Here is a 16,019-nt window from a genome sequence, read left to right as displayed (position 1 = left end):
TACAATAATTTGATGGGTGCTTATATTTGATATATGTCCTATTTCATACATGTGATGCTCATCTGTCCTTTATTGACCCTTATTGTGCCCATTCTGGTCAAATCGAGATGATTTACTTGACTCCTCCTCAGTCTTTATAATAAACGGTCTGACTCTCTGTCTGTGAGTATGCCTCCTGTTGATGTACATAGGCCTATGATCAAAGTGGTCGATTTTTAGTGGATGTTTTGTTATACAAGTGTCTCACCCTCACATTTTGTTGCTTCACAGTTATTAACAATAGCCGTTTGCAATTGTGTTGATTTTGGTTATATTGAAGTTTTGAAAGAAAGTTTTGCCGTTTAAAAGTTAGTTTCCAGCAATTATATGCATTATGTCATAGATAATGCTGTTGTTTTTGGAAATTTCAATTCTGACAGTCTAGCTTTTAGTTCTCAAAGATGGTAAAATAATGTGTTCATTATCTTTTCTACATACTTTATATGTTGTTTTAGTTGTTTAAGTTTAGACAACGTTTGTTTATTACACTGTTTGGACTTAGGCAACCCCAAAAAACGCTTAGGTGGCCCGCCCAAGGATTTCAGTGGCAGAAAAATCCCTGCATTGCTTGCTAGTCATAGCCAATTACTCACATTGAAAGCAATGCATCTTTGCCCCTTCCAGAATAGAAACAAGCCTGTTTTTGATGATCTTTTCCCCCCTGTGGCTTAGACTCATGACATCACTTGAACTATTCCTATTGCTATTTGAAGGCGGAACTAACTCATGTTTTGAAGCACTGCCAGATGGATGACTGAAGTGTTTTGTAGCTGGTGACTGACATCTCTGTTCCTGTTTATGTTCCACAGTTGCCGGAGCAGCAACAGGAAGAGTCTTGGCCTGGGGACACCTTCGCCCACTCTGTCACGCCCTCTCTCCCCACTCTCCGTCCACACCGGTAAGAACCATCACAGGAACAGAAGTTTGTCTCCAATGTATGTAGCCTGTTTATGTAGCTTATAGTACACTACGTAGACTTATTCCTACCCGTTGACACGTTTGAATGTTTTAGAGTAGGCTGTCCTACTACAACATAGCAAGTGCAAGTATCAATATTTTGGATTTCTCTTGCTATCATTGGGACCTCAAAGCATTTTTAGATATATGCTGTGCTGATTGTAGAAAATAAAGGAGGAGACATACATCTTATTGGTCAGAAAATATAAAAATTGGTTCTTCAGTAAAGGGTGGGTTTTTGTGTTTCCCTTTAGCATTTGAATCAATGGGAGTGTATACAGTGCCATCAGAAACTATTCACACCCCTTGACTTTTTCCACATTTTGTTGTGGTACAGCCTGAATTTAAAATGGATTAGACCGAGATTTTGTGTCACTGGCCTACACGCAATACCCTATAATGGCAAAGTGGAATTATTATTTTCAGACATTGACAAATTACTAAAAAATCTAAAGCTGAAATGTTGAGTCAATAAGTACCGAACCCCTTCGTTATGGCAGGCCTAAATTAAGTTCGGGAGTAAAACTCTTCTTAACACGTCACATAATAAGCTGCATGGACTGTTTAACATGATTTTCTGTACCCCACATACAATAATCTGTAAGGTCCTTAAGTCGCGCAGTGAATTTCGAACACAGATTCAACCACAAAGACCAGGGTTTCCAATTCCAATTCCTATTGGGGGAAAAAAGCAGACATTGAATATCCCTATGGGCATGGTGAAGTTATTAATTACACTGTTGATGGTGTATCAGTACACACAGTTACTACAAAGATGCAGGCGCCCTGCCTAACTCAGTTGCCGGAGGGTAAGGAAACCGCTCAGTGATTTCACCATGAAGCCAATGGTTACTTTAAAACAGTTGTTTTAAACAGGCTGTGTCAGGAGAAAACTGAGGATGGGCCAACAACATTGTATTTACTCCACAATACTAACCTAACTGACAGAGTGAAAATAAGGAAGCCTGTACAGAATAAAAAACATTCTTATTTGCAATAAGTCACTAAAGTAAAACTGAAAAAAATGTGGCAAAGAAATGAACTTTGAGTCCTGAATACAAAGCGTTATGTTTGGGGCAAATCCAACACATCACTGAGTTAATATTACTACTCATATTATTTTCAAGCATGGGGTGGCTGCATCATGTTATGTGTATGCTTGTCATCGGCAAGGACTAGGGAGATTTTTAGGATAAAAAGAAATGGAATAGAGCTAAGCACTTTATGTAAATGAGAGATTTCTGTATTTCATTTCTAAGAACATGTTTTCACTTTGTCATTATGGGGTATTGTGTATACTGTGGATGGGTGAGAGAAAATATATGTAATAACTTTTGAATTCAGGCTGTAACACAACAAAATGTGGAATAAGTCAAGGGGTATGAGTACTTTCTGAAGGCACTGTATCACTTCTGGTTGTCAAGCACCCTATGAATAGAGTTCTGCACGAGGGCCCTACATGCCAGAGATGTGCAGACATTCTCTTTCAAGTTCTATCATGTCGAGACCTATCTGATTAGGGGGCACAATTTAAGCATTCATTATGTTCAGTTGAATTAATTGGTAGCAAAATGCTCCCATGTTAATGAACACTTGTGTCTCGAGTACACAAAGGTCCAGGCACTGTCAAAGACAAACAAAATTATACTTTACAATGTCGCATAGCCTCCTCTCCATTAATGCCCTTTGATGCTAACTGCTGCTATGTTTGGCACCATAAACCAGACCTATTTGAGATATTATTCAGTCTAGCTACTTACAGTACCTGAGACTTGCCTCCATACAGTTTGCTTCGACCTTATTCAAAATATGAATAGGGTTTCAATCGCTATAATTACCTATTCTTATTTATCCGAGCTTAATTCATTGTAATGATGATAATCATCCCTTGTTTCTTTTCAGCTGCAAGCAGTCCCATAGACAGCCCCCGAAATGTGTCCACCAGTGCCTCCCTCAACTTCCCATTTGCTCGCAGGTATGTGGTAGGGTTGAATGGCGGAAACCCTGTTACCGACATTTTACCGGGATTTACCGCCCAAAACCAATCCCTTTTCCTGGAATAAATAACTGTGAGACACCAGTAAATTATAATACATTATTTATATGATTAGCATGGTGTGAAATTGAACTGTTAAGTTATATGCTTCTCTTGTAAAGATTATACTTTTTTTCATTGCAGCTGCAGAGTTTTAAAACCGCCTATCACTCTAATATTGTTGCTGTAACTCAGTGCATGCGCGACCACTCTCTCGCAGTCTTTCTCTCTCTCCATCAACTTCATTCATATTGCATCCAAAATAGATCATCCTGTTCTAGAGTGAAATCAATCAATCAAATGTATTTATGAAGCCCTTTTTACATCCTCCGATGTCACAAAGTGCTATACAGATGTCCAGCCTAAAACCCCAAACAGTAAGCAATGCAGATGTAGAAGCACAGTGGCTGGAAAGGCAGGAACCTAGGAAGAAGCCTAGAGAGGAACCAGACTGAGGGGTGGCCAGTCCTCTTCTGGCTGTGCCGGGTGGAGATTATAACAGTAAATGGCCAAGATGTTCAAACGTTCATAGATGACCAGCAGGGTCAAATAATAATAATCACAGTGGTTGTAGAGGGTGCAACGGGTCAGCACCTCAGGAGTAAATGTCAGTTTGCTTTTCATAGCCGATCATTCAGAGGTTGAGACAGCAGGTGCGGTAGAGAGAGAGAGTCGAAAACAGCAGGTCCGGGATAAGGTAGCACGTCCGGTGAAGAGAGAGAAAGAGAGAGAGAATTAGAGGGAGCATACTTAAATTCACACAGGACACCGGATAAAACAGGATAAATACTCCAGATATAACAGACTGACCCAAGCCCCCCCCACACATGTATTATTGCAGTATAAATACTGGAGGCTGAGACAGGAGGGGTCGGGAGACACTGTGGCCATGTCCGACGATAAACCCGGACAGGGCCAACCAGGCAGGATATAAACCCACCCACTTTGCCAAAGCACAGCCCCCACAACACTAGAGGGATATCTTCAACCACCAACTTACTACCCTGAGAGAAGGCCAAGTATAGCCCACGGAGATCTCCCCCACAGCACAAACCCGAGGGGGGGCGCCAAACCAGACAGGAAGATCACATCAGTGACTCAACCCACTCAAGTGACGCAGCCCTCCTAGGGACGGCATGCACCAGTAAGCCAGTGACTCAGCCCCATAATAGGGTTAGAGGCAGAGAACCTCAGTGCAGAGAGGGGAATCGGCCAGGCGGAGACAGCAAGGGCGGTTCGTCGCTCCAGTGCCTTTCCGTTGACATTCACACTCCTGGGCCAGACTACACTCAATCATAGGACCTATTGAAGAGACGAGTCTTCAATAAAGACTTAAAGGTTGAGACCAAGTTTGCGTCTCTCACATGGATAGGCAGACCGTTCCATAAAAATGGAGCTCCATAGGAGAAAGCCCTTGCCTCCAGCAGTTTGCTTCGAAATTCTATGGACAATAAGGAGGCCTGCGTCTTGTGACCCTAGCGTAGGTGTGTACGGCAAGACCAAATCGGAAAGATAGGTAGGAGCAAGCCCATGTAATGCTTTGTAGGTTAGCAGTAAAACATTGAAATCAGCCCTAGCATTAACAGGAAGCCAGTGTAGCACTGGATTAATATGATCAAATTCTTTGGTTCTAGTCAAGATTCTAGCAGCCGTATTTAGCACTAACTGACGTTTATTTAGTGCTTTATCCGGGTAGCCGGAAAGTAGAGAATTGCAGTCTAATCTAGAAGTGACAAAAGCATGGATATATTTTTTCTGCATCATTTTTGGACAGAAAGTTTCTGATTTTGCAATGTTACGTAGATGGAAAAAAGCTGTCTTTGAAATAGTCTTGATATGTTCGTCAAAAGAGAGATCAGGGTCCAGAGTAACGCTGAGGTCCTTCACAGTTTTAATTGTGGTACAACCATCAAGATTCATTGTCAGATCCAACAGAAGATCTCTTTGTTTCTTGGGACCTAGAATTATCATCTCTGTTTTGTTTTGAGTTTAAAAGTAAAACATTTGCCACCATCCACTTCCTTATGTCTGAAACACAGGCTTCCAATTGTGGGGCTTCACCATGTTTCATCAAATCAAAATCAAATGTATTTATATAGCCCTTCGTCCATCAGCTGATATCTCAAAGTGCTGTACAGAAACCCAGCCTAAAACCCCAAACAGCAAGCAATGCGGGTGTAGAAGCACGGTGGCTAGAAAAAACTCCCTAGAAAGCCCAAAACATAGGAAGAAACCTAGAGAGGAACCAGGCTATGTGGGGTGGCCAGTCCTCTTCTGGCTGTGCCGGGTGGAGATTATAACAGAACATGGCCAAGATGTTCAAATGTTCATAAATGACCAGCATGGTCAAATAATAATAATCACAGGCAGAACAGTTGAAACTGGAGCAGCAGCACGGCCAGTTGGACTGGGGACAGCAAGGAGTCATCATGCCAGGTAGTCCTGAGGCATGGTCCTAGGGCTCAGGTCCTCCGAGAGAGAGAGAGAAAGAAAGAGAATTAGAGAGAGCATACTTAAATTCACACAGGACACCGGATAGGACAGAAGAAGTACTCCAGATATAACAAACTGACCCTAGCCCCCCGACACATAAACTACTGCAGCATAAATACTGGAGGCTGAGACAGGAGGGGTCAGGAGACACTGTGGCCCCATCCGATGATACCCCCGGACAGGGCCAAACAGGAAGGATATAACCCCACCCACTTTGCCAAAGCACAGCCCCCACACCACTAGAGGTATATCTTCAACCACCAACTTACCATCCTGAGACAAGGCCGAGTATAGCCCACAAACATCTCCGCCACGGCACAACCCAAGGGGGGGCGCCAACCCAGACAGGAAGATCACATCAGTGACTCAACCCACTCAAATGACGCACCCCTCCTAGGGACGGCATGAAAGAGCACCAGTAAGCCAGTGACTCAGCCCCTGCAATAGGGTTAGAGGAAGAGAATCCCAGCAGAGAAAGGGGAACCGGCCAGGCAGAGATAGCAAGGGCGTTTCGTTCCTACAGAGCCTTTCCGTTCACCTTCACACTCCTGGGCCAGACTACACTCAATCATATGACCCACTGAAGAGATTAGTCTTCAGTAAAGACTTTAAGGTTGAGCCCGAATTTGCGTCTCTCACATGGGTAGGCAGACCATTCCATAAAAATGGAGCTCTATAGGAGAAAGCCCTGCCTCCAGTTGTAAGCTTAGAAATTCTAGGGACAATTAGGAGGCCTGGGTCTTGTGACCGTAGCGTTGGTGTAGGTATGTACGGCAGGACCAAATCAGAGAGATAGGTAGGAGCAAGCCCATGTAATGCTTTGTAGGTTAGCAGTAAAACCTTGAAATCAGCCCTTCCCTTGACAGAAAGCCAGTGTAGGGAGGCTAGCACTGGAGTAATATGATCAAATTTGTTGGTTCTAGTCAGGATTCTAGCAGCCGTATTTAGCACTAACTGAAGTTTATTTAGTGCTTTATCCGGGTAGCCGGAAAGTAGAGCATTGCAGTAGTCTAACCTAGAAGTAACAAAAGCATGGATTCATTTTTCTACATTATTTTTGGACAGATAGTTTCTGATTTTTGCAATGTTACGTAGATGGAAAAAAGCTGTCCTTGAAACAATCTTGATATGTTCATCAAAACAGAGATCAGGGTCCAGAGGAGCGCCGACGAATGTACAACCATTAAGATTAATTGTCAGATTCAACAGAAGATCTCTTTGTTTCTTGGGACCTAGAACAAGCATCTCTGTTTTGTCCGAGTTTAACAGTAGTAAGTTTGCAGCCATCCACTTCCTTATGTCTGAAACACAGGCTTCTAGCGAGGGCAATTTTGGGGCTTCACCATGTTTCATTGAAATGTACAGCTGTGTGTCATCCGCATAGCAGTGAAAGTTAACATTATGTTTTCGAATGACATCCCCAAGAGGTAAAATATATAGTGAAAACAATAGTGGTCCTAAAACAAACCTTAAGGAACACCGAAATGTACAGTTGATTTGTCAGAGGACAAACCATTCACAGAGACAAACTGATATCTTTCCGACAGATAAGATCTAAACCAGGCCAGAACTTGTCCGTGTAGACAAATTTGGGTTTCCAATCTCTCCAAAAGAATGTGGTGATCGATGGTATCAAAAGCAGCACTAAAGTCTAGGAGCACAAGGACAGATGCAGAGCCTTGGTCTGACGCCATTAAAATGTAATGTAGCACCTTCACGAGTGCAGTCTCAGTGCTATGATGGGGTCTAAAACCAGACTGAAGCGTTTCGTATACATTGTTTGTCTTCAGGAATGCAGTGAGTTGCTGCGCAACAGCTTTTCCAATTTTTTTTTTGAAAGGAATGGTAGATTCGATATGTTTTTATATTTTCTGGGTTTGGCTTTTTCAAGAGAGGCTTTATTACTGCCACTTTTAGTGAGTTTGGTACACATCTGGTGGAAAGGGAGCCGTTTATTATGTTCTATATAGGAGGGCCAAGCACAGGAAGCAGCTCTATGTAGCCCTATACAGTGTATGTATTTGTTCTAGCCTACCTCTTTTAGGTAATACATTCAATGCAGTATTAGCCTTATATTTAGCTAGTTAATGGTTTATGCATAGTAAGCTTCTGACTTTTAGCCTCCATTTCTTGCGCAATACGCATGCACCTGTGCTCTGCTGGCCTCCTCTTAAAAAGACTAGAAAGACTATTAGACTATTTGAAGAGGGGCGCAAGCTCTTTTTTTGCTGAACGTTAAATAGAGCAGCCAACAGAACTCACGGGTAGTTTGAAAGAAGAGCGTACACGCGATGGCGGTAGGCTATTGCAGTCATTTATTCAGACCCATAACCATTCAATCTTTGGAAAGAGAGGTGAAAGCCGTCTGCATCTAATTCTAGTCCTATATTATTCAAGCATGTCATTAGAATGATGAAGATAAGGACAATAAAACTGTTGAAAGTGAGGAAAGAATGAAGCAACAGTAGAGAGAGAAAGAGGAGGTAGGCCAATAACATTAGGGGAAATATGAAAGGTATATATTCGTCAGCCTACTGATTATACAAATATGCCCTTTTATATTTCAAAATTGCAATCAAATTCTCTAGCATGTACTTTCTGGTGCACCAGAATTGGATGTTCTTTCAGCTTTATCATGGTTTGAACGATGTGTGTAATTCCAGTCCATATAATACAATACAGTACAGAAATACAGTTCACACTCAAAAATATGAGCCTGCTGGAGCTAGTTACATTTATTTACCCAAGAGAGCATATAGCTAGCTACTTCTATGGGCTTTTCTGTCTTTCTGTCGTGAGTAATGTGCAATGTACTGGATAACTGCACAATCATTTGGGCTTGGGCTCATTAAATGTTGTCAATGTAGGGCTCATAAAATGTATTTAATATATGTCTCATCAGGCTCAGGTAGCATCAGGTTGGAATTTTCATGCTGATCAAATCCAGACACAGTGCATTTGGAAAGTATTCAGACCCCTTGACCTTTTCCACAATGTGTCACAGCCTTATTCTAAAATTGATTTAATTGTTTTTTTCCCCCTCTTCAATCTACACACATTACCCAATAATGACAAAGCAAAAACAGGTTTTTAGACATGTTTGCCAATTTATTAAAAAAAAAACTGAAATATCACATTTTCATAATTATTCAGACCCTTTACTCAGTACTTTGTTGAAGCACCTGTGGTAGCGATTACAGCCTCGAGTCTTCTTGGGAATGACGCTACAAGTTTGGCACACCTGTATTTGGGGAGTTTCTCCAATTCTTCTCTGGAGATCCTCTCAATTTTGGTTTCATCTGACCAGAGAATCTTGTTTCTCATTGTCTGAGAGTCTTTAGGTGCCTTTTGACAAACTCCAAGCGGGCTGTCATGTGCCTTTTACTGAGGAGTGGCTTCCGTCTAGCCACTCTACCATAAAGGCCTGATTGGTGGAGTGTTGCAGAGATGGTTGTCCTTTTGGAAGGTTCTCCCATCTCCACAGAGGAACTCTAGCGCTCTGTCAGAGTGACTATCGGGTTCTTGGTCACCTGCCTGACCAAGGCCCTTCTCCCCCGATTGCTCAGTTTGGCCGGGCAAACAGCTCAAGAAAGAGTTTTGTTGGTTCTAAACTTCTTCCATTTAAGAATGATGGAGGCCACTGTGTTCTTGGGGACCTTCAATGCTGTAGACATTTTTTGGTACCCTTCTCCAGATCTGTGCCTGGACACAATCCTGTCTCAGAGCTCTACCGACAATTCCTTCTACCTCATGGCTTGTTTTTTGCTCTGTCATGCCCTGTCAACTGTGGGACCTTATATAGGCAGGTGTGTGCCTTTCCATATTATGTCCAATCAATTCAATTTACCACAGATGGACTCCAATTATGTTGGAGAAACAGCTCAAGGATGGTCAATGGAAACAGGATGCACCTGAGCTCAATTTCAAGTCTCATAGAAAAGGGTCTGAATACTTATGTAAATAAAATCCTGTTTTCGCTTTGTCTTTATGGGGTGTTGTGTGTAGATTGCTGAGGGCATTATTTCATCCATTTTAGAATAAGGCTGTAACGTTACAAAATGTGGAAGAAGTCAAGGGGTCTGAAGGCACTGTTTATGCTTTATAATGCTTTTGAATGACACCCCGGGAAAATATTCAACCTTAGTATGCGGACCTGGTTATAATTAAGCTCTCTGGATGTTTATTTGTGTGTGTTAGTCTGAATTCTAAGGGCCATTTTCCTCTTCTATCTACGGCCCTTTTTTTATGCCAAAAAACTCCCCAGTCTTTAACGATTACAAGCATACCCATAACATGATGCAGCCACCACTATACTTGTAAATATGGAGAATAGTACAAAGGGGATGCATGTTTTGGAATATTTTTTATTCTGTACAGGCTTCCTTCTTTTCCCTCTGTCAATTAGGTTAATATTGTGGAGTAACTACAATGTTGTTAATCCATCCTCAGTTTTCTCCTATCACAGCCATTAGAGTCCCTTCCTCTCTGGCAACTGAGTTAGGAAGGAAGCCTATATCTTTGTAGTGACTGGGTGTATTGATACACCATCCAAAGTGTAATTAATAACTTCATGCTCAAAGGGATATTCATTTTTTTTTTTTTACCAATCTACCAATAGGTGCCCTTCTTTACGAGGCATTGGAAATATTCCCTGGTATTTTTATTTGAATCTGTGTTTAAAATTTACTGCCTGACTGAGGGACCTTACAGATAATTGTATGTGTGGGGTACAGAGATGAAATAGCCATTCAAAAATCACGTTAAACACTATTATTGCACACAGAGTGAATCCATGCAACTTATTATGTGACTTGTTTATCACATTTTTACTCCTGAACTTATTTAGGCTTTCCATAACAAAGGGGTTGAATATTTATTGACTCAAGACATTTCAGCTTTTCATTTTTAAATAATTTGTTAAAAATGTCTCAAAACAATGTACCACATTGACATTATGGGGTATTATGTGTAGGCCAGTGACACAAAATCTAAATGTCATCCATTTTAAGTTTAGGCTGTGACACAACAACATGTGTAAAAAGTCCAGGGGTGTGAATACTTTCTGAATGCACTGTAAATAAAGCAGAGAGCTGGAGGCTGTGGTTGGATGGTTGGTTGAGTCATAGTGGAGATCACATCCTTCCTGCTAGGTTAGCCTCTTCCTCACTCAGATGAGGTGTGTGTGTGCGTGCGTGCGTGCGTGCGTGAAAATATATTTAAATATAAAGTCGTTTTTTTTGTATTTATAAAATATGTTTATTTGTTATGTTTATTTGAGCGGTGACAATGTACATCAAAAACTTTAGTCCCAGTATACGTGAGAAGATGTGTTGCAGTCCCTGGGCAGGTGAACATAAAAACAAGAGAACAGATACCCGCAAACATCAGACATTTTTTAATCATTCAGACATGTTTCCACACAGAAATCAAGACATTGCAGAAACCAATAATGGGATGTGGTTTTATACTAAATCAGTCTTATTCCAATGTTTTCTCATTAAGAAGATGTACCCAGTGTTGGAAGACTGTCGACAGCTGTTGCCATCAGGAAGCTGTTTTCGGGCTGGAAAAGTCAGAACGTTCAACTAGGAGTTGCTGAATCCTTTAAGCTGGAACAATTTGTTTTTAGTCGGCTTTCATTTTGATCCTCTTTAAAACCACATTTGGCCAGCAGTGTGTTTGCAGTTACTCAACATCCCTTTATTCACAACCCTGGCTTCGATTCCTGATGGCAACTCATTATTGGTTATGCAACATGTAGAGAAATGTGCATAACCAATTTTTCTTAAACCCAGATTTGATAGGAAAATATATGGTTTTACACAATGTCTCTGGAAATTTGATATGGGCTGAAAAGGAACTGCACTGAAATGATAAGACCCTTTATAATTTCAGCCCCCTGATCATTTCCGTTGCCGGTATCCCTGGTTTTTAGAAAGAGAAAATAAGTGCTACAGCATTTTTTTTTTGCTCTTTGAATTCATGTTGAACCTGTACTCCCCATGCTAGACAAATGAAGGCTGACACATTAGCCAATTGTGTCCGACTTCATTCGTCAAATGAAATGTCACAGGTCAGTTGGCTCACTATCGCAGTCATGTTCAATCTAAGCATGAGACTGTGGAAAGATGCAAACTTAACCTGTAACAGTTTCACATGTTCCCCCGTAATCTCTCTCTTGCTTCTCCTGCTGTCGTGACCTCAGCCACATGGCTCGTGCTGACAGGTAGGTCTCTCTCTTATCCTATTGTCCTTCGTGCCTTTTCTCCTTTCTCGCCTCTATATTTGGTTACCACTTCTTCTGAAAAGATCACACCCCCTTGTCCTTCATCAGCCCAGATACAGTCAGGCCCGTAATTATTTACACCCTTGATAAAGAACAGCAAAAAATACCTTGTGTAAAATAGGTCATATAAACACTGAGCTATATTGCAGCTGTTATTGTAGCTATGTTGCAGCTATATTGAGCTATTAAGGTCAATGGTGCCGTTCACTGGCCACAGTACCAGTGAAAGCTAAATAGCCATAACATCAGAGATAAACTGCATTGCCACTTGGATTGGAACCGGTGCTATGGTCATATGACATGAAAATAGAGCTCTTTGGTCACACACACCAGTGGTGGGTTTGGCGTTAGAAAATCAGAACCATATGCAGGAAGTGTTTTTTTATTTTTTTAAATCTATTTTAGATGACTTTGATGAAGTTGGTTAGAACTCGATCTCTGAATGTGCTAGAGCGACGAAACCACTCTCCTGCTGGCTACGATGTAAGGTTCCAGGCATGTGCTTTGTCAGTGGCTGTGACATAGGGTTCAGCCAGGAGTTAAATGGTAGGAGGGAAATCCCAGCTTTAAGTGCTGTCAGATTTCACATCCTACGTCACACAGGCGGAAGAGATAGGCTCATGAGTCCGTGGGAACCAGGGCTACCGCTCAATTCAAGCCATTTCTATATACGGTGTCCACAGATCAATTTGTAAGTTAAAATGTCTGTTGGAACCAGTACCAGAACCACACAGGTCCTCGATACAGGGGACTTTAGAAACGGCACCTTGAACTTTACCAAGTAACAGGACATTTTAGACAAAAACCTGGTTGCCTCTGCCAGGAGGGTGACAGTTGGCAGCAAGTGGCTCTTCCAGCAAGACAATAACCCCAAGCACAAATAAATGGTTAATTGACCACAAAGTCAACATTTTGCAATGGCCATCTCAGTCTCTGGAGTTGAACCCCATTGAAAACCTGTGGTTTGAATTAGAGGGCAATCGATAAGAACAGACGAAGTACATCAAGGATCTGGAATGATTCTGTATGGAGGAATGGTCTAAGATCTCTCCCAATGTGTTCTCGTAAAACATTTTAGAAGAAGGCTCAGTGTTGTTATCCTCGCAAAGGGAGGGTGCTGGAGTATTGAAAACTTGGGCGCCAATAATTTTGACCCCTATCTTCTTTAGATTGTTTAACAAGTAATCTATTCCTCTGAGCAATTGTATTAGTATCGAATAATATCATTTCTCACATTTTTTGAGCATACAGTATAGCTCAGTATTTGTATTATTTCTTTGATACAGTCTTGGTTGCTCATCTTTATCAAGGGTGCCATTAATTATGGACCTGACTGTACATTGCAAGTGCATAGTAATTACACATGACACAATCCCCGAATGCGTATTACATCACGAAGAACAGAGTAATAGCAAGACACAAGGCTTTCAGTGTAGTGCGGGGAAGACGTAACGCGTTATAAGGCAGTTGATATGACATGCAAAAAATGTACAAGGTAACATAACCATGTCTGTCTGTTTTTCTCCAGAGCGGAAGGCAGACGATGGTCTTTGGCGTCCCTCCCCTCCTCCGGCTACGGAACCAACCCCCCCAGTTCCACGGTCTCTGTAAGTCTCTAGCCCTCACCCAGCTCCCGCAGGGTCCATATGAAACTGCAGTTTCACAACACCGTATAAACCATTCAACAAGATCTGAATAGGATAAGAAATGCGTCTGTGGCTGATAGAGACAACACTGTGACCATGTGATCAAACGGGACAAATCCTATCTTGAATCATCATGTGTCTGAATGAGTCATTTATGTTTGGCTCATAGCCTGCGGTGGATAATGTCTAGTGATAATGGGTCCACAGTACATGAATGTATTCGAGTGTGACGTGATGAGCTAATGTTCTGTATTTGTGCTTGTAATAGGATTTGATGCTTCGAAGAGCATTATCAATGCTCCTGTGCCGAAAGGGTGCGCACTTAAATGCCCTCATATATTTTGCTTAACCTGCGGATATTGTTCATGGTTAAGCATGAACAGAATTAACAGAATAAGATGTGAACATCAAATATTCTATATGCGAGAATACAACTGTGGGGGCTTTATAGCGACTGGGGAGAGTTTAGCCCTCTGCTCCCCATACGCCCCAACAAATCTAATACAAACTCTCATGCTCACAAATCCACCATTATCTACGTTTCTGACAGACAGATGAACTTGGTACCTTTTCACTCTATATGTGCTGCGTGAGACAGTAGGACAGGGTTCACAAACTGGCAGCCTAATGCGTGTGATTTTTTAGTTTTTTTTAAATACGACTGTAAAATAACCAGCAAATCAGCTCCAAGTGATTTACATTTTGGAAATCTGTTCCAAATTATTCCCACGCATAATTGAGAGATATATCGTATACAAATGTCAGCAAGGTTTAAAATGATTGTTTTAGCCAGGTATTATGTACAGTGCATTCGGAAAGTGTTCCGACCAGTTCCCTTTTTCCACAATTTGTTACGTTACAGCCTTATTCTAAAATATATTTAAAAAATATATACATCCTCATCAATCTTCACACAATACCCTATAATGACAAAGCAAAAACAGGTTTTTATTAAGAATGAAAAACAGAAATATCTTTATTTGCGTATGTATTCAGATCCTTTGCTATGGGTCTGAATACATCCTGTTTCTATTGATCATCCTTGAGATGTTTCTTCAACTTGATTGGAGTCCACCTGTGGTAAATTCAGTTGATTGGACATGATTTGGAAAGGCACACACCTGTCTATATAAGGTCCCACAGTTGACATTGCATGTCAGAGCAAAAACCAAGCCGTGAGGTCGAAGGAATTGTCCATAGAGCTCAGAGAAAGGATTGTGTTGATGCACAGCTCTGGGGAAGGGTACTAAAAAATGTCTGCAGCATTGATGGGCCCCAAGAACACAGTGGCCTCCATCATTCTTAAATGGAAGAAACTGAACAATCGGGGGAGAAGGGCCTTGGTCAGGGAGGTGACCAAGAACACAATGCTCACTCTGACAGAGCTCCAGAGTTCCTCTGTGGAGATGGGAGGACCTTCCAGAAGGACAACCATCTCTGCGTCACTCCACCAGACAGGCCTTTATGGTAGAGCGGCCAGACAGAAGCCACTCCTCAGTAAAAGGCACGAAGGCCTGCTTGGAGTTTGTCAAACAGCACTTAAAGGACTCTCAGACCATGAGAAACAAGATTCTCTGCTCTGATGAAACCAAGATTGAACTCTTTGGCCTGAATGCCAAGTGTCATGTTTGGAGGAAACCTGGCACCATTCCTACGGTGAAGCATGGTGGTGGCTGCATCATGTTGTGGGGATGTTTTTCACTAGCAGGGGCTGGGAGACTAGTCATGATTGAGGGAAAGATGAATGGAACAAAGTGGAAAGAGATTCTTGATGAAAACCTGCTCCAGAGCGCTCAGGACCTCGAACATCTCTGGAGAGACCTGAAAATAGCTGTGCAGAGACGTTCCCCATCCAACCTGACAGAGCTTGAGAGGATCTGCTGAGAAGAATGGGAGAAACTCCCCAAATACAGGTGTGCTAAGCCTGTAATGTCATAACCAAGAAGACTCGAGGCTGTAATCGCTGCCAAAGGTGCTTCAACACAGTACTGAGTAAAGGGTCTGAATACTTATGTAAATGTATTATTTACGCTTTTTTTATTTTTTATACATTTGCAAAAATGTCTAAAAACCTGTTTTTGCTTTGCCATTATGGGGTATTGTGTGTAGATTGATGAGGAAAAAAACATTTTAATCAATTTTAGAATCATGTTGTAACGTAACAAAAAGGGGGGAAAGTCAAGGGGTCTGAATACTTTTCGAATGCACTGTATGTTTGGACTTCTTGCGGTCAATTTGCAGTCTTCAGATTATTTGTAATTATGTTCTGGCCCCCTGACCATCTGCTCAAGAAAAAAATAGTCCCAAGGCTGAATTAGGTTGGAAAAAAATAATAATTCAAGGTCTCCATTCTGAAGGAGAAGGGTGGTGTAAAAATTAGATGAGGATCTAAGATGAGAACAGGCCATGTGTTCCTCCATTTGTGAGTAGTTTTATAAGGGAAAGGTCGGCATATGCGGCAAGGTCAGACTGAGACAATAGGCCTTTCAGTGATCCTCAGTGACCTCTTTATGAGCAGGCAGAAAAGGGGCATCACAGATGCAGCAGGCCAAGTCACCATGAT

The 16,019-nt window shown here is 41.7% G+C and overlaps 1 protein-coding gene across 4 annotated transcripts in view; it reads left to right on the top strand.

Moving 5' to 3' along the window:
• Nucleotides 1-16,019, top strand: part of mast3b (microtubule associated serine/threonine kinase 3b) — a 58,362-nt gene that overhangs the window by 22,259 nt on the left and 20,084 nt on the right. For 3 of the 4 annotated variants that reach the window (XM_021603519.2, XM_021603518.2, XM_021603522.2), the window contains 4 exons: nucleotides 849-937; nucleotides 2,899-2,971; nucleotides 11,730-11,750; nucleotides 13,339-13,417. In XM_021603519.2, the coding sequence (XP_021459194.2) occupies nucleotides 849-937; nucleotides 2,899-2,971; nucleotides 11,730-11,750; nucleotides 13,339-13,417 (262 nt within the window). The remainder of the gene's footprint in view (nucleotides 1-848; nucleotides 938-2,898; nucleotides 2,972-11,729; nucleotides 11,751-13,338; nucleotides 13,418-16,019) is intronic. The other variant, XM_021603520.2, reaches the window with a different exon arrangement.

The sequence above is a fragment of the Oncorhynchus mykiss genome, chromosome 5 (assembly GCF_013265735.2).
Source record: "Oncorhynchus mykiss isolate Arlee chromosome 5, USDA_OmykA_1.1, whole genome shotgun sequence".
NCBI lineage: Eukaryota > Metazoa > Chordata > Actinopteri > Salmoniformes > Salmonidae > Oncorhynchus > Oncorhynchus mykiss.
Note: the sequence above shows the minus strand (reverse complement) of the source record. Positions and strands in the feature narration are given on the sequence as shown.